This window comes from Ochotona princeps, chromosome 11 (genome assembly GCF_030435755.1).
Source record: "Ochotona princeps isolate mOchPri1 chromosome 11, mOchPri1.hap1, whole genome shotgun sequence".
Taxonomy (NCBI): domain Eukaryota; kingdom Metazoa; phylum Chordata; class Mammalia; order Lagomorpha; family Ochotonidae; genus Ochotona; species Ochotona princeps.
The window spans coordinates 31344308-31371940 of NC_080842.1; the positions used below are offsets into that span (position 1 = coordinate 31344308).

The following is a 27633-nucleotide window of genomic DNA, read 5'->3' on the forward strand; positions in this document are numbered from 1 at the left end:
GAGATACTAGCTCTTAAATTGTTCCCATATTTTGCATATATCCAAGTAAATCCAATTCTTAGTTGCATGTAATACATCATATATATATACAGATATATATATATATATATATATCCTCTATATCAGACACAACTCATTTATTTTTTTAGAATTAATTTAACACTTTTACATGTACTTATGATTCTATGTTTTATTATAAATATTTGTATCTTCTCTTTCTAACCAGACTATGAGTTTCTTTTGGAAGGAAAAGTGGTAGCACACAATGTGCTCCAGTATAAATTTATTAACTGAGAGAAAAGTTAGAAAATTGGCAAGTATTAAACATAAAAGCAACTCTCAAGGGATCATTTTAATAAAGTGCAACTGTTGTTTTCATCTGTCAGCTAAAAACATGTTCTTCTAAAAAATTAAATGTATTTTAATAATTATTACAAAGGTGAGATTACAGAAGCATGTGAGCCTTGATTGGCAACAGGATTGAAAAGGTCAGGGTCAGGAGGAAGTTGGGTGAGATAAATGTCTTGGTTTTTCTTCCTGTCACCATGGTGGGGAAACCACTTTCATATTAGTCAGTACAGCCTTGGTTGTGCTGTGGTAACAAAACAACTCCCAAATTTTAGTGACCTAATATGCTAATGGATTACTTTTTATCAACACCACATGACTAATATGGATCTTCAGACAATTTTGCCCACACTGCTTTTCATGGTTCTTGTTAACAGAGCCTCAACATCTGTTAGCTTATGGTCATCACAAAAGTGAAGAGAACATCTCTACTTCTTATATATGTTACCCATGCTTTTACTTATAAGTGAAAGACATGTATCTATATCATAGTTCATCGACCGAAATCAGACAAGAGGCACCATCCATTTAAAAGTGAGCTGTGAGAAATGAGAAGCACATAGATATTTGATGTTCTGTCTTTACCTCATCTCCTTATCAGATCAATTTGTGCTTACCTTTAAATAAATATTTATTATTCCCATATAGAGGTTTGTATTACCTCCCACATGGGAATAATGTTTCAGATAATTCAAACCATCTCCTTATAAATAACAACATATCAAAAATTAAAATTGAGTAGTCCATCACACTTCATGCACTAGAGACATGCCAGGAGTATTGTACACACACGTATTATCTTTTGAAATGCGTAACATTCTCCTGTTCTAGGCAAATTATTAATACACCTATTTTGTAATCGAAAGAACTGAAGCTAGGAGAGACGATATGTTTCAAAATTACCATAGTTAATGCAAAGTAAAGCCAGGATTTGATCCTCATTGTCTATGACTCTTGATTCCTAGACTGCATTTTCATGGAAATTACTTAAAATACTAATTACAACTTAGTTTGGCTCTTATTCTCAGGAGTTTTAGACAATATGTTTGATTTTAAAGAATGTAAGACAGTTTCCTAGTTTTACAACTTTAATGGAAACTTAAAAGGAAAACCTAGGATCTTCTAATTTAGAACTCATTCATCTGATGAATCCCAAAAGCAATCAGAAATGTTAATTCATTGATTTTCCGGCGTAAGTGGAAATGTATTCACGTGGGAAAGCTTTGTTCATTAGGGACTGCTATTATTGAACCTAAAAAGACCAGTCAGCTACAAAACAGACTGTCACTAAAATTATACATGACGACAAATATTCAGAAAACACCACTTCAGCATTAGTTTCCTGAGATTCAGTGGATTAGAGCATTTGTGTTTGGACAATTATAGAGGAAGGAGCAATTAACAATGAGAAATACACTAGGGGTTGAATGTGGGCAGAAGATAAATTAAAAAGTGAAATTCAGAGAGAATTAAATATTTTCATATTTAATTTGAAGAATATTGTTCTTAGTTGGAAAACTATTAAAAGACACTTAAAGAATTTGCTTGAATGGGAATATGTACTTGTAGAGACCCTGTTTCAAGACTGAAAGGGTGGGTCTATTCAGTAAACTATTTCTTATGAAGTTCTGTATTGAAATATAGCATTCCCGAGTTCATTTGTATTAAATGAAATATACTATTTATTTTTCTCCCCCTCTGCCTCCTACCCTGTTACTGTTTTGGTTTGATACCTTATCTGTAGCATGTCTTTTTCTATACATTTAAGCAAAAAAGGAACTTTTCATAAATTACTAGCTTGTTCTTACAACAGACTTTGGCAACAGAATTATTCCAGAAATATCATTTGTCTTGTGTTTAAAATTAGGTCATGCAAGACAAGTGCATTAAGTAACTCACTTTTGTTCTTTCATCTTTATAGTAACTCATACGAAGACATGTGTTATATATAGTAATGGAGACTGAATCAGCAAGAAAACGTTTTGTATTTTGCATTATAGTAACTGATGTAACTACTATGTGCCAATTTGTATGAATTGACTATTCTGCATATCAAATCTTGATATTTTGAGTATGATATAGAAATTTTAGAGTATTCATGTGAATTGGCAAAATTGGTTAAAGATCTTATGTTTCAGTAGACATTTCTTAATTATGAACAATTTGTCATTTCGAAATAGTAAAAGTTATAAATATATTGTCAATTTTTGTGGTATACGACTTTCCTTTGGAAATCTCATGTTGTTTACATGAATAGCTTTGAGATTAAAGGACTTACAATATGTGAAAATGGCATGTTGGCTAGAGACCACTAAGGTAAATTAGCCACAAGGACACTAGGGACTGCTGTCCATCAGCTTCTTGCTGGATTAATCAGTGCTTCAATTACTTTTTCTGTGCTTCATTTTCTTTCTTGTCATCTGGAGGCTTTAGGACATTAAGGTATGGTTTCATGTTGAACTTTCTGTAGCAATAAAATATATACAAAATTCAGTAGGTTTTCAAATATTCAACCAGAGAGAGTTAGGACAGGATATAAATTCTAAATGTTCACGATCATATTAGAAGAACTCATGGTCACAACGTTTTGAGAATCATTGAAATAGTATTTTGAGATTTGTTTTTGATTTTTTTAACGGGCGAAGTTACAGAGAAAGATCAATATGCTGATTCACTGCCCCAAAGTCTGCAATGGCTGGAGATAGCCCAAGCCGAAGCCAAGTGCCAGGCGCTTCTTCTGTGCCAGTATATAGACTGCTTTTCCAAGCACATTGGCAGGGAGCTCAATTAGAAGTTAGAGCAGGCAGGAGAATAATGCCTATATGTGACACTGGCACTGCCGGTAGCAGCCTAGCGCACTGTTGCTAAAACACTAACCCCCTATTTTATTTCAATTTTGTTGTTAAAATATGAGATAAACTGCAAGAGGTGACTTGGTGGTAAAACTGGAGAGACAGCGTTCCCATGCATTAGGGCCTCAGAAGAGCACTTGAATAAATACTTCATATAGAAGGAGAGTTATGAACTTGAGGTCTGCTAATGTTTGCAAAAATAAGGTCTAAAGAAGCACAGGTGAGCTTAAGACAAGAAGAATGTCAGGGTCTGAATACCTGAGGCGTTTTCTGCGTTCCCAGGCACACTAGCAGGGAGCTGAATCAGAAGTGGATCAGCTGGGACTGAAACTGGTGCTGCGAAATGGAATGCTGTCCCAGGCTCAGCTCAGCTTGTTGCAATGCAATGCTGGCCTCAGTTTGAATTTTTATTAAAATATAGGTAAATTGAGCTAGGATTTAATTTCTCAGTCTTTTAAGGTAATTATATGATGCAGCGTTGTAGAGGAGCAAGAGACTAGGCTGGGAAATAGAATGAACTGTGTTTATGCTTTAATGGCCACTTAGCATGTGATATCTGAGCATCATACACATCCTTCAGGAAATAAGCTGAGATCAGCATCTGCCCTTTTGACATTACAAGTGTCTCTTTCCCTTTCCACGTCACATGATGCTACTGTGAAGTCAAGCTCAGTAACAGAGCTTAAATTTTATTTTTCACCACACAATATGCAAGCAAATTTACCTCACAGCATAAAATATTAGTGAATTCTTTTATGTTACTTTATTACATACATTCTTGAATGAGTACTGCACATTTTCTTGAAGCATGATTACGTGATTATTTTAAAAATAGTTAGATGATAGACATGAAAACTAGAAGGCTCATTTATTTACATAATATAATTTTACATCTTTTAATCTGTATTTTCTAGAGTCAGTGCAAAAGCTGCCCAAGGTGTTTGTGCTGATAGAAATCATCATCTTTTCATTAGTCTGTCTTCATTAAGGGTTCTTAATGTTTTCATATGTTCACACGCAGTTGTAATTTGACATGTATTGGAAAAGAGATTCCTTCTCTTGAAAATTTTTTAGATGACTGGGTGTATCCAACACAATGCATTGCAGAGGTATGCTGGCCCTTTAATGCTCTGTTTCTGTTGTCATGGAAATAAGATTTTCAAGCAGGTTTATGTATGCTGTGCTTTGCTTTTTATAGACTGATTTTGAGTTGGTTTTGGACAAGTATCTTTATGCTTCGAATAAAAATGTTAGCCTTTATTTATCATTCTGTTCTATTTATTTCCCAATAGAATCTCTTGACATCTTGGGGAATGGGGAATGTTAGAATTCCCAGGATTATACATTAGCCTTTAATGTTTAGCTCCCGGCTTCAGAATCAAAGGTTTTTGCAAAAAAAAAAAAATCATTATGGAAAAAAATGGAACTACAATTTTATGGTTTTAAATATATTAACCTCAATTACTTTCATTATATGTGAAAACATGGTGCTATAACTACTCAGGTTGTTTATCCAAATTCCTAATATTGATTTACATATTCCTTTGTGATCCACTTTACCTTTAGAGTTAATTTTAACACCTACTGTAGTTGTTTATGGTATTTTATTAATTAATCATGTTGAAATTAGGAAATTATTTCAACTGTCTCTCAACTTCCTTATCTGTAAAATGAAAATAACAAAATTATTATCAAATTAAATGTGTTAATCTACATAAAATAACTAGAAGGGTAATTAGAATCACCAATATGCTAATTACTGTTGTCAGGTTGCGTTACCTTTCATCACAATCTCAGAATCTTCTGCTCATTGTTCAAACACACTGGACGAATTGCTGGCTTATGCACTTGGCCTGTGGATACAGGAACATCATTACATCTCATTTTTCCCTTACAGAGTTTCTGATTCTTACATTCTTCGCCACTTATTAAAACTTGCAAAATGTGTATTTATTTTATCACTGGTTCACGCGATTGATCCATGTGTGAAAGGGTTCACATTTCCTTTCTTGAAGATGAAAACACATGTCCCTCTGTCTGGAAAAATTTGTCATGTGTTATGTTTATGTGTTTGTTATGTGTTATGTTTATTCTTATAATGAGGCCTCTCTTCTATCATGAGTTGTACCTATATTTTCCAATATTTAATATCACATTGTTTTTCTCCCTATTGCACTGGAAATTATTAATATATGTCTTCTTGATGAGTTGGCTTAAATAATTCTACTACCAAATAATTACATTGAGATGATTCTAGTTAAATATAACTTACATTGTCCTCTCTCTTTAGGGATTATTTAAATTTCTAAAATACTTATTTTGATCATACTTCAATTTTAAAAGTTATAGCAATAGAGTAATATTAGCATCCTCTGAATTCTTCAGGAAGATGTTCATATCTTTTGATTGCAATAGAGACATAAAGTGATTCCTTGGAAATATAATCTTTGAACAGATTGAATTGCAATTAACAGTGATTTATAGTTCCAAATAATACAGTATGCTTCTAGAATCAAGTGTTCAATCCTGACCTTTTCTTATGAACTATTCTTAAGAACTATTTAGATCCTACCCAATAATTTGATGAACTGTTTGCTTCTGTTTAGATGATTCCCTAATTGAAAAAACAAAATTGGTCTTGTCTCTGGTGATGGTACGTTCCTTGCAATGCTCAAGCGTGAATCCTTGGTGATTTCCTTAACTCCTCCTTCTCATACACCTCATGGGAAGGCTTTTGGGAAATGCTGAAAGGATAACCACCTCTTCCTCATGGGACTCTTTTTATGTGATGCATCTTCATCTCTTAGTGACTCTCCAGGAGCTGTCCTTGTGTCTGCTCTTGCTGTCTGTGATCTCTGCTTGACACCACATCCAGCTGTCTTGGATCTGATAGCTGCCATCACAAAAACGTAGTAGCTTGATGTAATGCACAGTGGCTATCTTAGAATTCTGGTGGTGAAAAATTTGAAATGTGTCTTACAAGGCATAGGTGGTGCAGTTGTTTCTAGCAAAGAATGTTTTCCCTTGCCATGTCCATTTGTAGAAGTTACTTGCATCCTTGGCTTCTTCGAAGTCAGGAGGATGCTACCTACCAATTGCTCTCTCTCTCTCTCTCTCCCTCTCTCTCTCTCTCTCTCTCTCTCCCTTAGGATTAACTTGAAGCTTTTAGAAGATACAATATCTTTCCATCTCTAGATCCTTAACTAAATCACATCAGACGAATCCCTCTTGCTGTATGAGCTAACATATTCACAAATCCCAGAGATTAAGATAATACATGGACATCTGGAGTAGCTATTTTATTTCATATTACACCTGGTAGTCTGACTTAACACAGATATGATAATGTCACTCCTCAACATAAACTCTTCTAATAGTTTTAATTTCATTTTCAATAAAAGTCAAAAGCTTATATGACTCACACAATTATACAGGATATGTTGATGCTCATCATGTTTCAGAGTCAGTTCTAGCACATTGCTACATTTAAGAACTTTGCATTAAGTGGGGTTTATCTTAGTAGTTAAGGCAATTTTGTTTCACATTCCAGTATCACAGTATCTGAGTTAGACACCCAGCTCTTACTGTTGACTCCAGTTCCCTGCTAGTAAAGAGCCTGGGAAGCAGCAGTAATTGTTCAAGTAATTTGTTCTTGTCACCCACATGGAAGATTTGGATAAATGTTTGTCTTAGCTTGGGTCTTAGCCCAAGCTTAGGCCTTGTCCAGTCTCAGCCTTAGCTATTACAGGCATTTGGGAATTGAGCAGGCACATGGAAGTTCTCTGTCTCTTTGCCTCTCAATCTTTGTTTTAGAGGACTTTGCATGGCCTTCTATCTCCTCTTGCTTTCTGAAAACCAGGCCATAATTAGTTGAGTAAATCTTCCACATTTCTCTTAGTTGCGTATACAGCAGCCACTTGGCAGGGTCTCCATTTTCTGTTAAAGTTGACATGGATGTCATTTTGTCATTTCCCTTGTAGGATGAAGTCCTCTTAGAAAGGGATATATATATATATATATATATATATATATATATATATATATATATATATATATATATATATATCTCGCACTTAAAGACTTGGCATTGCAGAATTTCTTTGAAAAGATCTTGGAGATTTCTATCCCAGCTTTTCCTTTTGTAACTCAAGGACTGATGGTCTAATCAGTTTTTAAATGATCACCTCTTCTTTCAGCCCTGGCAACTGTTTATTCACTTACTGTACTCATCGTAGCAGATTCTAAGCATCCACTAGAAACCAAAAATACTGTGTAGCTTTTAGGTAGGAAGGCATGTTCAGATGATCATTGTTTCAGTTTCTTCTGTGATTTGCCTCCTGTTTGGTAATGCTACACAATTCTGTGTCTCTTAATTTGTTAGTAATAGTCTTTTAATGTATTGGTTACAATCATATCCAGACAGGATGTTATTGGCTGCCAAACTCTTCCTGTTCTAGGAAAGTAGTCATCTCATCCTCTGTGGGGATTGTGCTTATCCCTGTCAGTCCTTCCATCCGTTGGAATGAGTCTTCCTTTTGGTGCCACTTTGAAATCTGAACACTGAAGCCAGTTGCTGTTAACAAGTACCTTCTGTACGTGGGAGAAGAGTCTGGAAAAAGGGATGGTTTCGCTGTAATTATAGATGTTGGAAACCATGCTTCACATGTGTTGGCATTCTTGTGATCCAAGCACCCTGCATCCTTCTCTGTGAACCTTGTGTGTACGCATAATAAAAACACACACTTGATGCAAGCAAACCATAGCTGGAAAGTGTTTATTTATTTATTTATTTTCTATCTACGAAAGACAGTAGTAGAGAGGGGAGAGAGAGAGCAGGACTCTGTAAGTCCAAGGAGAAACCGAGCATGGTCTTGTCTAGGTAAAGGTATACTAATGAAGCTGCTCTCAGTGTTCAAAAGTTAAGTAAAATTGAAATGGTAAAACAATTTTAGAAGTTCCGCTTGTGTTATCTGAGAGAGTTCTACTAGCGGAGTGAAGTGAATGGATATGGCAGTTCTGGTGTGAAGGGTGACAGAAGCCCGTCTATTGATCACATTAACATGGATTTGCTTTACAAAATAGGGAAAGATGTTGTTTTGGTGGAGTATTTTAAAGCTCATTTTGAAGAATTGTGTTTGATTCATTAGGCGTTGTTCTGTTTAAAATAAAATACTCTGTACAGTGAAGCATAAAAATAATTTAAACTCTGGGAAAGTGGGAATGCCATCTTGAGCTTTTGTTTTCGCAAAAAAATGTACCACTGGTGATAATGCTACAATAAACACAACACAGCCACTCAAAACTACCTTCTGCTTTGAATAATGACTCTATTTCGTTCTTTTCAGGTTTCAGTACTTCATCTATTAAATTTAAATATCATTTTTATTGTAATTGGTGAATTTAAATTTTCCAAACTACAGTACTGCAAGCACTTGCATAATTAAATAAAGGTCATTTATTTCTATCACATTATATATGTTTAGTTTTAGTTTTAGTTACTAATAGTTAAAAATCAGCAAATAAAAATAGACGATATATTATTTTCTGTAAAAATAACTTTCTGGAAAACAAATACAGAAGTACATGAAGTAATCAAATGGGTTCATTCACGATTCATTTCATATCCAATTAAATATTATAAGCTTGTTCAGCCTACTTTCTTTTTTTTTAGTAAATTATTCTTGGACACATACAGGGCTGCAAACCAAAAGAAGTCAGGAAATAATAAGCTGAGAAAGCAATGTGGAACTGAATTTGAAATTGTAGAGACGGGACTGGTGTTTGGTTCAGTGCTCTGTCATGCCACACCCCACGTTGGTGTACCTGGCTTGGCTCCTGATTTCAGCTTCCTACTTAGGAGCATTCTGAGAAAATAAGCAGATACTAGGATTCCAAACATCCACGTTGGTGACCTGGGTTGCATTCTCACCTCCTGGGTTTGACTTGTAGAGAGTGAACTAATAAATGAGAGAGAGCTCTCTTTTTGTCTTGTCTATCTGATTCACTGACTCTCAAATAAATAAAGTAGTTAATTAACTTACTCATCAAAAACCAAAATATGACAAGAAAAATAAGTAAACAGAATGATAGCATGCATGCATTATGTATGTAAGAGCCCTCAATATTATGTGTGATATACTTATTAAAATAGATGGAAGGTATGGACTCAGGACAGAGAGAATCTGCTAGGAGAGTCAATGCTATTATTCACTAGCGTTATGATTGTCATAAATGATTTGATTTTTGTGCTTGTTTGGTAAAAACGGGTATAGCACTAGTTCTTCTCAAACAGAATTGCAAAGATTGCCATGGTGCATGTATGTTTAAAAAAATGATGCTTGACACATACAGGTGCCATTTATAAGTATCAACCGTTATTATTACTATCACTATTAGTTTTTATGTGCTATGGATTATCTAGTTATGAAATACACATTGTTAGAAATAATATTTGTGTATTTTTGTGCATGACAAATGTGATATATCAAGCATGCCTGCATCAAGCTATTGTAACTTTAGCTAAGATCAGACTGTGGCGATCATCTCAGTCTCACTGATTATCTGATGCTCATGATAATCCCGCTGCTGTGTTACAGGTTCTAAACCTAGTCACCTCTGCTGTCACCTTTTGGTTATAATCCTTTCATGACTCTAATGTCCTCATCCATTTCTGTATGCTTCTCCCAACTTCCAAGGGCAGCTGATTAATTATCCCCCAGAGGGTGGATATTACTTCATGTAAGACCAAGCATCAGGCTTAGACATTAGGCTTAATTTGATTTCCCTTTCCCAGATGGTGGCAATTATAAGACCTTGATCAGTGAGTAGCCAATGATTAAATTAATAGATTTCAAGTGGAAGCATTTATGGATCATACAAGCCCAGTATAAATTGACTTGTTTGTGGCAGATTTACAATTAATTTTATAGTAATCTATTTTCAGTGCTGTAACAACTCACAATCTCCAATGGCTATATTTTTATTATGCATTTGTTATAAGAACTCTGGTAGTTTTTCTGAGACTACATTATTAAAATGCTTTTTTCAGAGCTGAAACTGCCAAACCTCTCAATCACCAGCTCCTTAGTTAAAATGACAGTTTGAAATGCTTTTTAACCTGTTACCTAGTTTTATTCACTTTAATATTTGATAAAACCTTATGTGTTGCAATTGCCCCTATTTTTGTCATGTATTTTGGTTTAAAAGGCTATAATTAAATAATCTATCAAGCTTGAAACTTTCCTCTCTTGATATGGTTTGCTTTATTACTCAATATATATTAAATTCATTTTCTATTTATTTTATGTGTATAAAATCGTAACATTATTTTAAGAAGTTTCTGACTTGTTAATTATTTGAAAGAGTAACAGAAACAGTGACTTCCCTTATCCCAGGACCAGTTCCGCCCCCACTCCCCACCGCCTAGGGAAATAGCAGGAGCCTATGGAACTGTATCATAAAATAATAATAATAATAAAATGTTTAAAAAAAGAAAAAAAATAACAGCGACTTTCAGTCAAATGACCACAGATGTCCACAATCACAAGGGATGAACTAGACAAACATCAAAGCAGGAGCACGGCATAACACCTGGAGCGCCCATCCACGTCGGCGGTAGGAGTCCAAGTATTCGGGCTGTCGTTCATTTCTTTCCTAGAATAATTAGCAAGGAAACTGGATTAAAAAGTAGGGCAGCCAGGACTCAAACCTGCACTTCAACATGGATGTCTCTATCACAGGTAGCAGTCTAGCGTGCTACACTACAACATCAGCCTCTGAAATCATACTTTCCATACCTATAGTAAAAAGAAACTAGTAGTTTAACGCTTTTCTACTTTTATGAAACATTCACAGCATCATTAAAAGATAACATTTTAAAGTACAGATATCCCTTAACTTACAATGATTTAATGCTTTTTTCCCCCTGCGTTTTCTTGGTTCCAAAGCTGTATACATTTAGTAGAAATCATAGTTCAAGACTTGAATGCTCGGCTTTTTTTGGGCCAAGCATGTAAAATACCACACTCTCACAATGCCAGGAAGTTGTGGTTTCCAGTTTAACCACATGATCACATTTATAGGTTAAGTGTTTTAAATGCAATTTGAGAATCAGGCTACAGTCTCATTATAGATTGAGGAGTATCTATAATTGAAATTTACCTTGGAAATATTGCTTATTTGTGAATAATTTAAAGTATTTCCTTAAAATTCATTTCATGAAGATATTTCATATACTATTTTTTATGCTTCCTTTTAGAATTCCAATTTTTTTCATATTTTATGTTTATTGTGCTTTGATTCAACATTATAAAGAATAATCCACAAATTGGGATTTACAAATGTAATTGGACCAGGAGAACCCAAAGTTTTATAGAAGTTAACTGTATTACTTTAGCCCAATTCTTTTCAGGAAATATAAAAAACTACTTTACAAATGTTTTACTTTGCTTCTAAAGGGCAGAGCTATTCTTAAAAAAAATAATGTGTATCTTGAACCAACATATTGAGGTTGTCTCTTTAGTTTTGCTACTCCAGGAAGAAGTAGATGTTTTAAAATGAGGTCACGGAGGCTTCCAAAGTTCAAACACAACACATGTAAGATATACCCTTTATATACCTTGAAAACAGTCATAACATGAAAAGCTCACATTCATTCAGGTACTTCATTGTGGTTCTTAGAAGGACATATGATGTTTCCTGTCCTGCATTATGACAATTACAAGACAGTTCTACTTTGTGATTAAAATTGTTCAGGCAGACCTGTGGCATGAACAAATATAAAATTGACCCAGGAATTGCTAAACCAGATCATTTTATCAAATCAAATATACTGACCCCTGAATAAAATCAATGTATGCTCCTTTAGGAAGGAAAAAAACTCTAAGTATAGATACTCAACATCACGTTAAGTTCACAAAAGCAGATTACCTTATGCCTCCACTCAATATACAGTCAATTTAAAACCAAACATTGTATAATCTGAGGCTTCTCATATTTCCTTGAATGTGGGAGAGTAAATTTTTGAACTGCCACCACATTTGAGGCTAGAGAAAGAAGGAAACTAATATTTACTGAGTGCCGGTGATGGCTAAAATTTGTGCTGCATCTACCTTATCCTCACTAAGTCCTGGATGAATGTTCTTCACCTGCATTTGCAACTGGGACACATGAGCCTAAAGTGGTCGAAGACACAGAGCAGGCGGAACTGTGACTTGAGACCTCATGGCTCAACCTGAGCTTGCTCAGGTATACTATGTCAGCCTCACACAGCATAGAAGATGCCTGAGGGCTTCTCCCTGAGTAAAGCAATCCAACGTTGTCTTCCTTAGACCTGTTAAATACATAGGTAATTGTGGGCATCCTTTTAAACCTACTTTTCTGAAGCAGATGAGTATTCTGATTTAGAGAGCAGGCTTAGAAACCACATTGTCTGTGTGGTAAACTCTGCTCTGCTCCTTACTGGAAGTGCTCTGGAGTATCCGTCTTGTTCTCTCTGTCCCTTTGTGCCCGTATCTGTAAAATGGAGTTGTGAATACTATTTGTCTCAGTGAATTCTTCTGAAGATTAGTGAATAAATGTATAGACAACACTGCAAGAACGTTGGCAGCCCCTAATAATTCCTAATGCTTCAAAATATTGTTCTGAATTGTATCGGGTAGTCAATTTGTATTTCCCAGGGCTCCTAAAATTTCAGGTATTTTTCATATAGCATGTTTCATTTCTCCATATCTAACCATGATTGCTATTACATTTTTTTGGTATAGTATTTTATGTTTTTCAGTTATTTTTTTTTTTAAAAAATCCAAACATTTATTTAAAAATTCTAATTTTAACAAATTTAGTAAATTGTAAGAAACCTAGCAAAGATGAGTAGTAGCATTCTAGTTTAGCACTCAACACATTCTGAAATATGCCACCACTAAAATCCTAATTGCAAATGTCCTTCTGAAACATAAACGTAAACTGAACACTATACTTTATCAACTCTAATGGTCATATTGATGAAGGATTAACACCATGAACATAACACTATTAAATCTGAGAAACCTCTATTTATGTCACTTCATGTACAGCTTCAGGGGATAGGGGCAACATGGTTTGGCAATCATAAAAACAGCAATGAAACCCTAACATTATCTGCACATGGAAATCCTGAATTGGGAAGCCAAAGCCCTCTTTGGGCACTCGTGGATTGTAAAGTCTTTGACCTTGGGCACCAAGCGTGTTCTCAAAGCAGGAGCCATGTCCACTCTTCGCAAAAGCTTCACGCCCTTCCCTGCAGCCCTGTGAAAAGCTGGAGATGATGAAATTGGGATATGTCTCTTTCCGAAGGCTCTAGATTTCAAAATTGGGCACCTGAGCAGCTCCTTGCTCCCTGTCTTGCCCTAGTGCAACAGGAAGTCTTTATCCTGGGAGACCTCCATCCTGCCACTGCGGCAGCAGGCAGTCTCCCAGGGGCCCCACAGACCCAAGCCCTGCAGCACACACAGCAGGACCTGGAGCCATTGACCAGCAGCAGCAGCAGCAGCAACTACTGCTGCTTCTAAGGGGGCACGCTCTGGTCCTGCTGCTGTTGGGCTGGGGTCCTCTGGAGGGTGTATTAATAGCTTGTCTGCTCTAGAGAAAATATTTAAAATTGAGACAGTATAATGGAAACAAATTGGTGCACAAGGTATTGTAGGACTGGATTTTTTCATGGGAAAGAACTTGTAAAGTGAAGTCATTCCATGTGCTTGATCCCCTTTGCATACACTCATGCCATGTAAGACCTGTTGCCCTCTTAGGACACAGTAGAAGACCATTGCCAGGTGTGGCTGCCCACACATGGCCTCCAGAACTGTGAGACAAAATGAGCCTTTTTAAACGATGTGCAGCCTTAGATATTTTGTTATAGCCATGTAGACCAAGCCAGAGATCTGATTCACACACAAAAAGGAACACATTGTGAAATCACACATTTCTCTCAGAAAAAAGAAAGGAAAGATCTTTCATGTTGATGAGCTACTGATAGGAGCCCACTCCTCCGTAATTTAAAATTTTTTTTTTGTTCAGATATGTTGGTAGGAAGCAATTAGAAGGATGAGAAAGTTGTCAGTCTTTATGCTTTGTTTTTGAGATAAGCATGTTTAGATTACCTAAGACAGTTATTGTAAATGTCAAAGTAAAATTTAATATATTTGTTCATCCATGGAAATATTTGCAATCTGATGTGTAAGCAGAAAGACTCAAATGCTTGTGGTAACACTGAGAAAACTGGGATCTAATTTTTCTTCATCAATTCTCTTTGTACTGTGTACTGCAGTCAGCTGTTTCAAAATGTATCTCTCACTGTCTACTTTTGCAGTAAGATTCAATGTTAAGATTTAAAATGTGTATTTCAGAACTCATGGAAGTCACGAGCTTTGTATAGCCTTGTTTTTTCCCCTTTCTCTTCTCTGTTTCTGACTCCGTCTCTGTGTTACTTTCTTTGTCATTTATCTTTAGTTAAATATTTAATGACATACCTTTTGATATGATATATGTACCAATATGAAGAACAAAATTCAAATCTCAGTTCCTTAACTTACCACCTATTCATGATTCCAATTTATTAAAAAATCTACAGATGATAAGTTCAAAAAGGAGAAAGCAACATATTAATTCTTTTAATGTTAAAATGAATAAAATCTATAGCATGTTTATGGTGTTCAAACTTCATAGACAAGGAACACAAGTTATCTAAGAAAAGCCTGTCACATTAAAAACCTCTATGTAGTAGAAATCACCAAAAATAGTGAACACAATATTAAAAGTATTTGCCAATTTAGTGCTGAAATATCATTTTCAGATGTTATAAATAATATTTACACAAAAGTACCCTAAAGCAAACAACACTACAGAAAAGTGAGCAATGGGTTTGAATAAACAGTTCATTGAAGGAAAAAAACTAGTGGATAACAAGCATGAGCATGTCTTCAACTTAATGGCAATGCAAAATAGATATACAATCCTTATATGGATTTAAACAGTGGTGAATTTAATGATTTTGAAATATTACTGATGTTGCAGACCCGGAGTGTTGTCAGCCTATTCTTACAAGAAATTAGATTGACATTGACATTGTGAAGAGCTTTTTGGTACATTTTGCTGTTGTGTTGCTCCCACAGTTTCCAATAAATACATTTATGTATACAACACAATTTTAGATGAACTTGTACATATATGCACAAGAGCCATAGTTAAGAATTTTGGGGGAATTTTGCAGTATTTTATATATTAAATATTAGATCAAGTATTATGTTGGTATATCCATATATACCTAAAAGATTGAGAGAAAGGCTATGGAAACATACATATACAGGTTGAGTGTTACCGCTCTGAAATTCCTGGGGTCAAGAGTGTTTTGCCCTTCTGATTTGTTTTCAGATTTTGAGGTATTTGCAATTGAATAATGAGATATTTTGGGAATAGAACCCAGAGTATTCATGGAATCCGTGGATGTTTCACATGCCTTTTACACACCTTAGTCTACATTTTGGGATTGAATTAGCATGTAGAAGATCTCTCTCCTTCCATCGTAACTTTGTCTTTCTGCCTTGCAAACAATTAAATAAATAAGAATTAATTTTTTGCAACGTTGTTAGTGCACTTGTGTTTGGACTGTAACTTGTCACTAATGTGAAAGGAATTTTCCATAAGTAAGTACTCAACAAACTTGAGATTTATGGAGCATTTCAATTTTGAGATTCTTCAATTTAGGAATGCTCAGTTTAATAAGGAATGAATTCTATGTAATCAAATAGTTAAGTGTGCATTTTGTGTGTACTTGTATGTAGCTACTAAGTGTTAAGTTATGAGGATAATATGCAAGAACAGAAACTCCAAACATGAGTTGTTAACAAGAGATGGACTGAGGAATACATAAAGGAAGGGATATAAGCAAAGGAAAGTATACAGTTGTCTTCGTATTTCATTTTACATGATGAATGGTAGTTATTCATGTGTTTATCATCTGTGTCTTATATTTTGTCTGTAAAGTAAGTTTAAAATGAAATGGGAAGAAACATGAATTGTTGAAAATACCCCAATTACTAAATTATATCATTGGATTTGATTAAGATCATAAATATTTCATGTAAGTAAATCTATACTACTAAACTATTTTGACAATAATTGTAGTTTTAAATCTTTGAAAGCATATTCGATGTCTTAAAGAATTTTCTGTACTTTAACTTACAATAGTTTCATTATGGAGCCACGCTTCTTTAGTTAATTTTTCTAGTTCCAAATATGTATGAGTATTTTTAACTTCAATTGTAGGTTCTTTGCCTGTAAATATTATGTTCGGACCTTTGCGTGTGTGTGTGCTTTAATAGTATTAAATATGAGCAACAGAATTTAAGCAACATATTTGGTATGTAGTAAGAAATTAAATGGCTCTTTTGATGAATACAAGTGTTAATGAAGAAATATAACTTGGTGAGGTGATTCACAGGTCATATAAAAGACCCTTAGGCTTCCTGCTTAGGTAAGTATAGATACTGAATTTTCAAAGAATAGGCTCTGGAGTTGTAATGTCTAGATTTTAAGTCCTATCTTGAAGATCCTGACACTTTATCCAAAAAGATTACCCTTTCCGTTCCTTTTTCCTTATCAATATGATGGGGTATAATAACAATAACCTGATAAGATTGCTGTGAAATGCAGGAGATAAACACCAGTAGGACAGTGCTCAAGTACTATGTGTTAATCATAATTTTACTTAGTACTTTCTTCCAGTTAATTCTTGTTCTCTTTTTCTCTTTCTCTTTCTCTTTCTCTCTCTTTCTCTCTTTCTCTTTCTCTTTCTCTTTCTCTTTCTCTTTCTCTTTCTCTTTCTCTTTCCTTCCTGTCCCCTTCTTCCCCCCACCCTCTCTCTAAATTACACTGTTTAGTTTGAGGGCAGGGAGCATCTGCCCAGCCCAGTTTGTGACACACAATAGTCATTGAGTAAATAAAAGTTGAAGGGATGAGCAATAGATTTTTATTGTTTGATGTGCTCAATTTAAGTAGCATATTTGATATTCCAGAGAACCAACTTAGGCCATTTTTTCTGTTGTCTCTGAATTCATAACAGTGGATTCTGATTGTTTAAGTATAGGCCATTCCTGGTTAACTTTTGTGCCTTGGAATCACAGCTTTAACCTCTTCTGATATCTTTCATGTATTATGAAAAAAAAAACAACAATAAAAACAACAAATTACAAGAAGGGACTTAGTTTCCTCATGTTTTTCTGGCATTTGGGAAATAAACAAAATGTGTTCATGAGTTCATTGAATTTTTGTCCATCACTTGCTTGTTTGGATGTATAAATACCTGTAAATTAAAGGGAGGAATTTTGTCTAAACATTCTCATCTTTGAATTTCTGGGTTTCGGCTTCCCATAAACAGTGTAAGAGTGTTTATGATCATACAGCTTTCTGTTGTTACAGAAATCATGGCAAACAATAAATATCTCAAAGTTTCCTTTTTTTTGACTGTTTGCTCTTGAAATACTTTATCATTCTGTCAATAACTTCATGTTTGGCATTTGTTATATATTAGAATGACATGTATGTCCTAGAATTAGTGAAATTTTTCTTTGCATTTCAAAATATTTCATGAAAGAAATTAAGATATAAGAGAAACTATATTTTAATATACTGAATTACTTCATTCCTTCACACAGTGAATAAATATCTATTGAAAGAATAGTATGTGCTTCTGGAGCAGTGGGTTGAACAGATGTCATGGGGACTGCAGGCTGAAGGCCAATGGAGAAGCTTGCTGTCAAATGTCAAGTTTGAAAAGTAATTCCATAATGACATGCTATTGATACTGTTCTGAAAAGAGACCGGTTCTTTAGATCAAAGATGCTTTGCCTGGGGAGAACACATTCAAACTGAGATCTGGTAAGCAAGTAAATCCAATTGTTAGGGGAGAGAAGAGTGATTCAAGTAGAAAAAAACCCAGCATTGACAGCCTGAACACTTTGAGAGATTAGAATAAGATAAGTGAGTGAAGAACAGCCTTCTGTTTAGTACTATGAAAATATTAATATAGCATTAATAGGTATAAAAGAAATAATCTTCTCATGAAAGAGCTGAAGAGGTCTGAAGGGCAATGCCTTGGAGTAAATGCTTTCATCTTCTAAGATACTGGCCAGATTTCAGGAGAGTTTGTCCTAGAAAAATTAAGGACCCAAGACTCATAAGAATTAGATTTTCCAGAGCACACTACTGAGTAACTGGGGGATTAAATGCTTGAATATTAGTAAAAGAGGGTTTAACCTCAATATGGTCAGATTTCAGTTAACTACAGACAATTAGAATAAAATCTCTTCTTATGGGCCATTGTGATTTCTAGTTCAAATGTCTAGAACACTTGTTTGACTCCTTCCTTCCATCCACCTTGGTTTGCTGCTTAATTTGACCTTTTTCTGGGTGAAAGGCTATCTTGCTTCATCACGTCAAGTTAAATGGCTCTTTTCCTGAGCTCTGAGTTGTAGTGTAGCCAGGAAAGCCAACACATGTGATGCTTGTATTCCTTATGGGTGCCTGTTCATATTCTGGCTGCTCCAGTTCCAATCTGGTCCCTACTGAAATTCTGGGGAGAGCAGCAGAAGATGGCCCAAGTCTCACCTAAATGAGAGACCAATATGAACTTTCTGACTAGTGTCTTCAGCAGACCTCTGCCAGGCCAAAGTTAAGAATCCAGAATTCAATCCAAGTCATCCACATATGTGATTCATTAACTGAGTCATCACTTGTTGCCTAACAGGGTGCACAGGAATCTAGAGGAGAATTAAAACAATTGGGATAGAACCAGCCACTCCAAAATGGACTCCCAAGCAAGGAAGTCCCAAGCGTTGACTTAACCACTGATTGCATGTCCACCCCTAGAATTCGATTTTTGACCTAGAATTTAAAGCATCCCTCAAAAAGCCTTCTTTTTGTTTGTCAAAACATAGTAACAAGTCATATATGTCACTTAATATTTAAGTTAGTGTTAGGTTGTGTGTAAAACATTTGAGGAAGAAAAGTACCTTCTAACAGTCTACTATTTTTGCACAGTATGTATGTTTCATCTATCATACTTCCAAGTCTTTGTCATCTGAGAAAAAGGTAATGAATTTTTAAAGTAACTTTGTACAGCTAATATTGCATTTGGAATCACTATCCTCTTGTTTACTGTTTTTTTGTTGTTGTATTTTGAACATTGCATCACAAAATGACTTATGTAATAGAGAACTATATGGACGTTTTCTCAGTATACATATATGTATGTTTATCCATAAATACAAGATGAAATTTTAAAGAAAGTGCTGTCTCCAAATTAAAGTAAACTAAGAAAAATAAGGAAAAAGAGCATAGCTTTACATTGACTGAGTAATTCATCTTATAATTACACAGGAAAAAGCAATGAATACTAAAATATTTCTTGGAACATATCTGAAAGGGAATTCTTGACATTATCTTACTTTCAACTAATAAAATGATTTTATATTAGACACATTTTATTTATTTATTTATTTTTAATTATTTATTATTTAACTTCATTAATTACATTGTATTATGTGACACAGTTACATAGATACTTGGGTTCTCCCCACCCCTCCCCAAACCCTCCCACCATGGTGGATTCCTCCACCTTGTTGCATAACCACAGCTCAAGTTCAGTTGAGATTCCCCCATTGCAAGCGTATACCAAACATAGAGTCCAGCATCTTATTGTCCAGTCAAGTTCAACGGCTTCTTAGGTATACCCTCTCTGGTCTGAAGACAGAGCCAGCAGAGTATCATCCCAGTCAATTGAAAGCTCCAACATACCATCAGCAAAAATTTACATCATTATGGAATTAATTGACATATTAATGAGTAACCAGTATGTTAAAGATAAATGCGAGTTCCCAGCCACCTTCTGTGACCACCTCACCTATACTTCAATTTAGTTTATACACAACATATAACATTCAAAACATAACATGTTATACATAACATCATATCATCTTAAATTAAGGCAAACATGTGGTATTTAACCTTTTGTGATTGGCTCATTTCCCTTAGCATTATGGTTTCCAGTTTGGCCCATTTGGCCACAAAGAACTGCATTTTGTTTTTTTTAATAGCTGAGTAGTATTCCATGGAGTAGATGAACCATAGCTTTCTTATCCAATCCTCTGTTGATGGGCATTTTGGTTGCTTCCATGTTTTTGCAATTACCGATTGTGCTGCTATGAGCATAGGAGTGCATGTTGGTTTCTCATAAAATAAGTGTTCTGGATAAATTCCTAGGAGTGCTATTGCTGGATCATACGGTATGTTGAATTTGAGTTGTTTGAATATTCTCCATACTGATTTCCATAGAGGCTGTACCAGCCTGCAGCCCCACCAGCAGTGGAGTAGGGTTCCCTTTTCCCGCAACCTCGCCAACAAGTGTTGTTGGTGCTTTTATTCATGTGGGCCAGTCTTACTGGCGTTAGGTGGTACCTCATTGATGGTTTTTTTTTTTTTTAAATTGCTTATTATTTAACTTCAGTAATTACATTGTATTATGTGACTCATTGATGTTTTAATTTGGATTTCCCTTATTGCCAGGGAACTTGAGCATTTTTTCATATGTTTATTTGCCATTTGGGTTTGTTCCTTTGTGAAGTGTTTGCCCATTTCCCGTGCCCATTTCTTGAGTGGCTTGTTTGTTTTGACATTTTGGTTGTTTTGTAGCTCTTTGTATATTCTGGAGATCAGCCCTCTATCACCTATGTCGTGTGTGAAGATCTTCTCCCATTCTGTGGGTTGCCTTTTTACTTTGTTAATTGTTTCTCTAGCTGTACAGAAGCTTCTTAGTTTGATGAGGTCCCAATTGTTTATTTTGGTCTTGATTTCTACTGCATTTGGAGTCTTTTTTAGGAAGTGAGGGCCTACCCCTAAGTGTTCCAGTGTGTTTCCAACATTTTCTTCCAAAAGTTTGAAGGTTTCTGGATGTAGGTTTAGATCTGTTATCCATTTAGATCTGATCAAATGGGAAACGAAGAAGTCAAACTCTCACTATATGCAGATGATATGATTCTTTATGTAGAAGAGCCAAGAGACTCAATACAGAGACTGCTAGAACTTGTACGAGAGTTTGGTAGAGTGGCAGGGTACAAAATTAATGAACAAAAATCAACAGCCATAGTGTATACTAACAGCCCCAAGATGGAAAAAGACTTAACCAGCAAGATACCATTCAAAATAACAGAGAAAAGTATGAAATATCTGGGAATAAATCTAACCAAAAATGTAGGAGACTTATTTGAAGAAAACTATAAACTACTTAAAAAAGAAATTGAACAAGACCTCAAAAGATGGAGTACCATCCCATGCTCCTGGATAGGTAAAATCAATATCATTAAAATGTCTATACTGCCAAAAGCAATATATACATTCAACGCAATCCCAATCAAATTGCCCAAAACATTCTTCATGGAACTGGAAACAATGATCCAAAGGTTCATCTGGAAGCACAAAAAACCACGGATAGCTAGAACCATCCTGAAGAACAGGAAGTTAGCAGGGGGAATCACAGTTCCGGACCTCTGGACATACTATAGGGCAGTGGTTATCAAAACAGCATGGTACTGGCACAAAGATAGAGAGGAAGATCAATGGAGCAGAATAGAAACACCAGAAGGAAACCCACACAGATACAGCCAAATAATCTTTGACAAAAAGACAAACGACAATCCAGGCAAATGGGAAGGTCTGTTCAATAAATGCTGTTGGGACAACTGGTTAATAGCCTGCAGAGACACATTTTATTTAAATAGCTAGTTGGAGCAAATACCGAGTGATATAATAAAAGAATATTAAATGAATATCCTGGTCATTACAATTTGGAGAACTAATGGAGATAGAGATGGTCATTATGGAGGGACATATAACATACTTAGAATTTATAAAATTTAAACTACCACAATGTGAACCATTTTCTTTTTCTACCTAGTTTTCACACAAGTGGTTGCTCAAGATATGTTACTTCAAATGAGTCAAAGCTTTAAAATAATTCTCACAATGATACCCAGCAACATACTCAGCTGCCATTAAATGAGGAGCAATGGAGAGTTCGTGATTAATGATACAGGCTTCAGTTAGGAAGATAACAATATTATGAGATTAAATGACAGCAATGGTCCTGAAACAATGTGAGTGTGCTTGGTGCTCTAGAACTGTCGTCTTAAAAATGACTAATACTGTAGATCTGATTGTGTTTTATCACAAGCTAAGAGAGATGAGTTGTGGCTTACTAAGAGCTGATTACTATAAGGAAGTGTGTTGCTTCGGTAATTGGTATTTCAAGAAAAATGTCTGTCTTAGATGAAAAAGTTGAAGATTATAGGGATTTATTGTTTTTGTATTCCTGTAAAGGAAATAAATCAGAGAAAATTTTTCCTTTTTTTAAATTTTGCTGTATTTGTGTAGGAAAATAACAGCTGTGAGTTGAGGCTGGTTTGAGAAGATGCTGAAGACCCACATAATGGAGTAAAATAGGAAGGAAAAATAACTTCCATGATCAGAGCATAGACTAAGAATCAGCTATTGTGGCTCTCATAATTATCTGTTCATTGATTGAGCCTTGACATCCAGTTCCTGGGTGTCATATTCTCCCTAGATAAGATGAGGAAAATAATACTCTTATTATCTTACAAATGGACTCATGGATGTGAATGCGCTGAGAAATTTAGGTGGCATTATTATTATCTATGATGTCTCTGCTGGTAATCATTGCTAATTTGGGGGGTATAAAAATGGTTAAGAAGGTAAGTGAAGAGTGATCCTCTTCTCTGGTTTGACTATAAGCCAGGTTATGTCAGCCCAGGGCTGAGTTGAAGCAGAGGCTGTTCTCACTTGGCTCTGTGATTTCCCTTATGGTTTCCCACACAATCTGTGCTCTCAGCAAGCAGCTCTGTCCAAATCCCTTGAATTCAGATGTGTGTATGTTCAGAAGAGACAAGGTCTGGGTTTTTGGAATTAGTCATCTTTAGATTAAATTCATTGGCAAAGAAAAGTAACAATTGACTTCAAAAGTTACATGACTGATCATTCATTGATGAGAAATAAAGTAGAATCTTGTATCGTTTTCTCTGTTTTAAATCTTTGCTTTTGTCATAATTTGGAGGTTGGGTGCAACATTCTATGGCTTTCAAAAGGGTATGTTACACACATGCTATGATACAGGAGACATACATAATGGGTAATGGTAATATGAATCACTTTTCTTCACAGATAGAGACTTAGAGTTGTGTGTGTTTGTGTGTGTATGCGTGTGTTCACACTTGCTTATTTGGTGATGAAATCAGGCAGTGAGTTTCCCTTCCTTTATTGCCCAATAAAGGTTTGTGTTCCCTTCAAAGAGACACTGTGTATTTTCTTGCTCTAGCTTTTGTAAAGTATTGAGACTCTGATTGTGCCCTGTCACTCAGAAGACTGAAGTACAAATGCTAATTTATTGTCAGACTGCAGCATTGTGATTTGCATTCCAAATCAGAATGGAGAATGCTATCCTGTTATTCCTTATCTAGAGTTCCTTTCTTCCTTTTAACACTCTACTCCTTCTCCAATAATGATCCTAAAAATTCTCTTTCAAGAGATTCCTTCTCAGAATCAGCAGCTTTAATGGGCTAAAATCATAACATTATATCACAACTACATCAATAGATTATTTTTTCACTATGTTTCTCTCTTTCATGTAAAGTTCTCGGGTATTAAGTATAATGTTTACTTAAAACATGTATCTTAAAGGTTTATACACATTCCTTTGAAAATCACGCTTGTATTTGTTTTATTTCTTAAAGATGTGAGCTTACAAGTCTGTTAATAATAGCCTGTTACAGATAAACCCTGAACAGTATAATTGCATCCTTTTTTGGCACCTTTAAATCAAATTAACTAGATAGTGAGGAGAGAAAAAGAAAACACATGTTTGCAATGTATCTGACTGGGTGAGAAGCAACTGCCATTGCATAAAGAGCTACGACCGGAATCTGGGCTTTCCCACTCTGGTTTCAAAGGGGGGAATTATGGGTTGGTGGTCTGCTTCATGTTAGGAGGACACCCCTCCATCTGTTCACAGTGCAGCCTGGTTCCAATTTAAAGCCCAGATTTCAATAGAAACCTCAATTTCTTTCCCCATTTAAAATGCAAAGCAAGACTTCTGAATCATAGCGGCTCTGCTCCTGGAATTCAGACCAAATTCCCCCCAAAATTCGTAAGCTATTTGTCTGAATACCTGCTTACTGTGATGCACAATGAGCAGCTTTGAGAAGAAAAATTGATAATCTTCACGGAAGAGTAATTTGAATGAAATTACACTTGACAGCCTGTCTCCAAGCAAACAAGAGCAGCGAGGGAGCCTTAGCTGAGCTCTGAGGACTTGCCCAAGCCACTGCTGTTGGAGCTGCCCAGGGGAAAAAAATCACCAGTTTTTCCAACATCTAATTGAGCTTTTGATTAATTCCGTGTACCAGATTCTCCTGAAGAAAGGTAGCCATGGAAGAGAATATGGAAGAGGGACAGACACAAAAAGGTACTGTGCTAAAAAGGTTTATTTGTAACTAAGTAATTATTTTGCGGTTTCCTTGTTTGCTTTAGACACTTGCCAGTAAGGCTAATGAATGCTTCTCTCCTGGAAGGAAGGCATTTTTTCCCTCTCTTCCAGTCTTTTTCTTACTTGCAGTAGCAGCTGGCATGAATGTGGTCATTATCTGCAAATCGTTCAGATTTAAGAATCCAAACGTAGAGCCCAGTATTAGTGATAACAACATTGCAGTATTGTTGTGAACTGCTTCTTAAACCTGTCATTGTTAACATTCATTTATTTTGTGTTTTCACGGTTGTCAAACTGGGTCAAGGGATTCTTGGTTGAGCTGCAAACAGAATATTTGGAGCTAGTGATAGTTAAAAATCTGATGATGTAACCATTATTTATACCTTTCCATGCACGTTTGATAGAACAAAGACGAAGACCAGTTATTATGTTTTTCTTGGTTTGCTTTTAAAAATTATGCTTTCTCTGTCTAGATACTGGGTAGCTTTAATAGAGATGCAGCAAAAGTTTTTCAGGATGCATAGTGATATTAAGATTTTCTTTTCTAAATAGTTGATCATATTAACTTCTGAGTAATAAATATTAAGGGGATTTTCTTGACACTTTTTTTTAATGCTAGTATAGGTATATCTGTGTGCACGAGTTGAAGTGAAATTACCATTCTTGAAAGCTAAAACACATTGGAATATTTACAATTTCAAATGATTCAAGTATCTCTAGATTTTTTTCTTGTGTGTTAAGTGAGCTTTGGTGGCAGCCAGCCTTCACTCGGCATAGGCTGCGTTTTCTCTCATGTCTGCTCTTAGCCTTATGTAATGTTAGAGAAAGACTCTTGTTCTTCTAAGATTGAAAGGGTAACATAGAAAATATTACATAAAGGAAATATTTAAGGCTACTATTGAAATATATTTAGCTAACACAGTTGGTGTTAAACGTATATAAAACAATATTTTGAAGAGCTGTATATGACATGGTAAAATAAATGATTAGAAAACATATCATCATTTTTCCTATTTTGAGCCACTCAGCTATGTTGGATCTGTTCACTTAAAACACACATACATACATACATGCAGACACACACAGACCTTGTGGTGTATAAGACATACATGTATATTAACACACATAGACATAGTCAGAAACAATTGATACCAAATGTATGAAGATCTTATATTAGTAATACAGCAGTATAAGACAGAAGAAGGGTATCCACATTTTGTTGTAAAAAATACCCTTCTTAATGATGTTGCCCAAAAGCAAGACAATTCTCTACCTCAATGCAAAGTAACAAAATTCTACATTACAGAAGCCCGTTACTGTCTTCATCATATGTACACACTGCTTAAGCACTCATCAGTGATTTTAAAAGGCACGCTTTTATAGTTATTTCTGTTCCTACCAAGCACCTCAATCAATTTTTTACTTTACGAATAAGATACTTTAATATCTCTTTATAGCATATTATTTTATTGGTTCTTAGCCTTTCAATTTGTTTAGTGAAGAATAAGCTGATAGTTTTAGACAAATGGTATTCATCTTACTAAATAAAACACTGAGCTAGATCATGGGTTGTGGTAACAGGTTGAATGTCTCTGAGTGAGGCTTGGCAGGTGCAGGAACCAAGAAAAATGATGTAATTGGTTGTGATGTTTTTCCTCAGGTAATGCTGAAAATCTTTCTCTCATGGGGCGGGAGCAGTGTGGAATGAGGGGGGAGATGCAGTTAGAGTGGGTTTTTCATCATTGAGATATATACAAGAAAATCAGAAACAGTATGGACAATAATTTTAAATCAGAAAAATTCATAGTAATCTATTTATGAATAAAGTTATACACATTAAGTATTTGTGATTTGTTTGCCAAGTCATATGTGGAAAAATATAAATGGTTTATGGGTTTCTGACTGTTAATACTTTTTATATGGTGAATATAGAAAACCTTAATTACCTTTATAGATAACCTTAATAAATTAGAAGGAGTTTTTAAAAGAAGGTTGGTGAATCAATGGATAGAAGTGATAAACCTCTACAGAGAGAAAAAGCAACCAGCAATGAACAGAAGGGAGCAACAGAAGTTGGTATCTTCCTAAGTATTCCTATCAGCCACACATCTAATGATTCAACTTATGCAAATAAGTATTGTAGGAAATAAAGCCACAAAATTGCATGTGATGAAAGTGGAAGCGTTTGATCAATAAGGAAGATATCGGCCATAATGTTACAACCACCAGCTTCTCCTAGTATTGAAAGACCACAGTAAGGCTGTGCAGTCAATTTCTGAAGCTGGGCTGGCGGCACCCAGTGACTTCCCGCATAGCACTGAAGGCTATCACAGCTTTAATAACAATCCTGGGTGATCGTCAAGGATTGGGTCACCAGCAGAGACAGACGATCACATTCAAAGTGATTAAATGAAGTTTCATTATTTCAACACCTATGATATAGCCACTGTTAAATGATCATCATTTCATGCTTAACCAAACACACTAACGTGTTATTCCAGCGTGTCCTTGGCTTATTTCAATTGACAAGAACACTGAGATGACAGGGCATTGCACAGGCTTCTTTCTTTCTTTCTTTCTTTCTTTCTTTTTTTACTTTACTTTAACGTTAATATTTATTATAATTTAAAATGCTGGATAAGTAAAGGTATTCAAAATATAACGGTAGTTCAAAAAGGGCAGAGGAAACATAAAGGTTCAAATTGTATGAAGTATACAGAAGAAAAATCTGTCCCAAGATTTGACAGATGTTTTCACTAGTATTTAATGTTTAACTCACAGAGTCCTTCAGGGTGCAAGAAATATCTTTTACTTTTTGTTCTTATCAAATGTAGTTATAAAACTCATGTT

General features: G+C 35.3%; 1 protein-coding gene across 2 annotated transcripts in view; it reads left to right on the plus strand.

Moving 5' to 3' along the window:
* Positions 1 to 27633, plus strand: part of GPM6A (glycoprotein M6A) — a 242002-nt gene that overhangs the window by 100965 nt on the left and 113404 nt on the right. The window contains exon 1 of one of the 2 annotated variants that reach the window (XM_004579032.3): positions 23978 to 24762. The exons of the other annotated variant lie outside the window; for it this stretch is intronic. Coding sequence (XP_004579089.1) covers positions 24726 to 24762 — 37 coding nt within the window. The 5' untranslated portion in view covers positions 23978 to 24725. Of the gene's footprint in view, positions 1 to 23977; positions 24763 to 27633 lie in introns of those variants that run through there. 2 annotated transcript variants of the gene reach the window in all.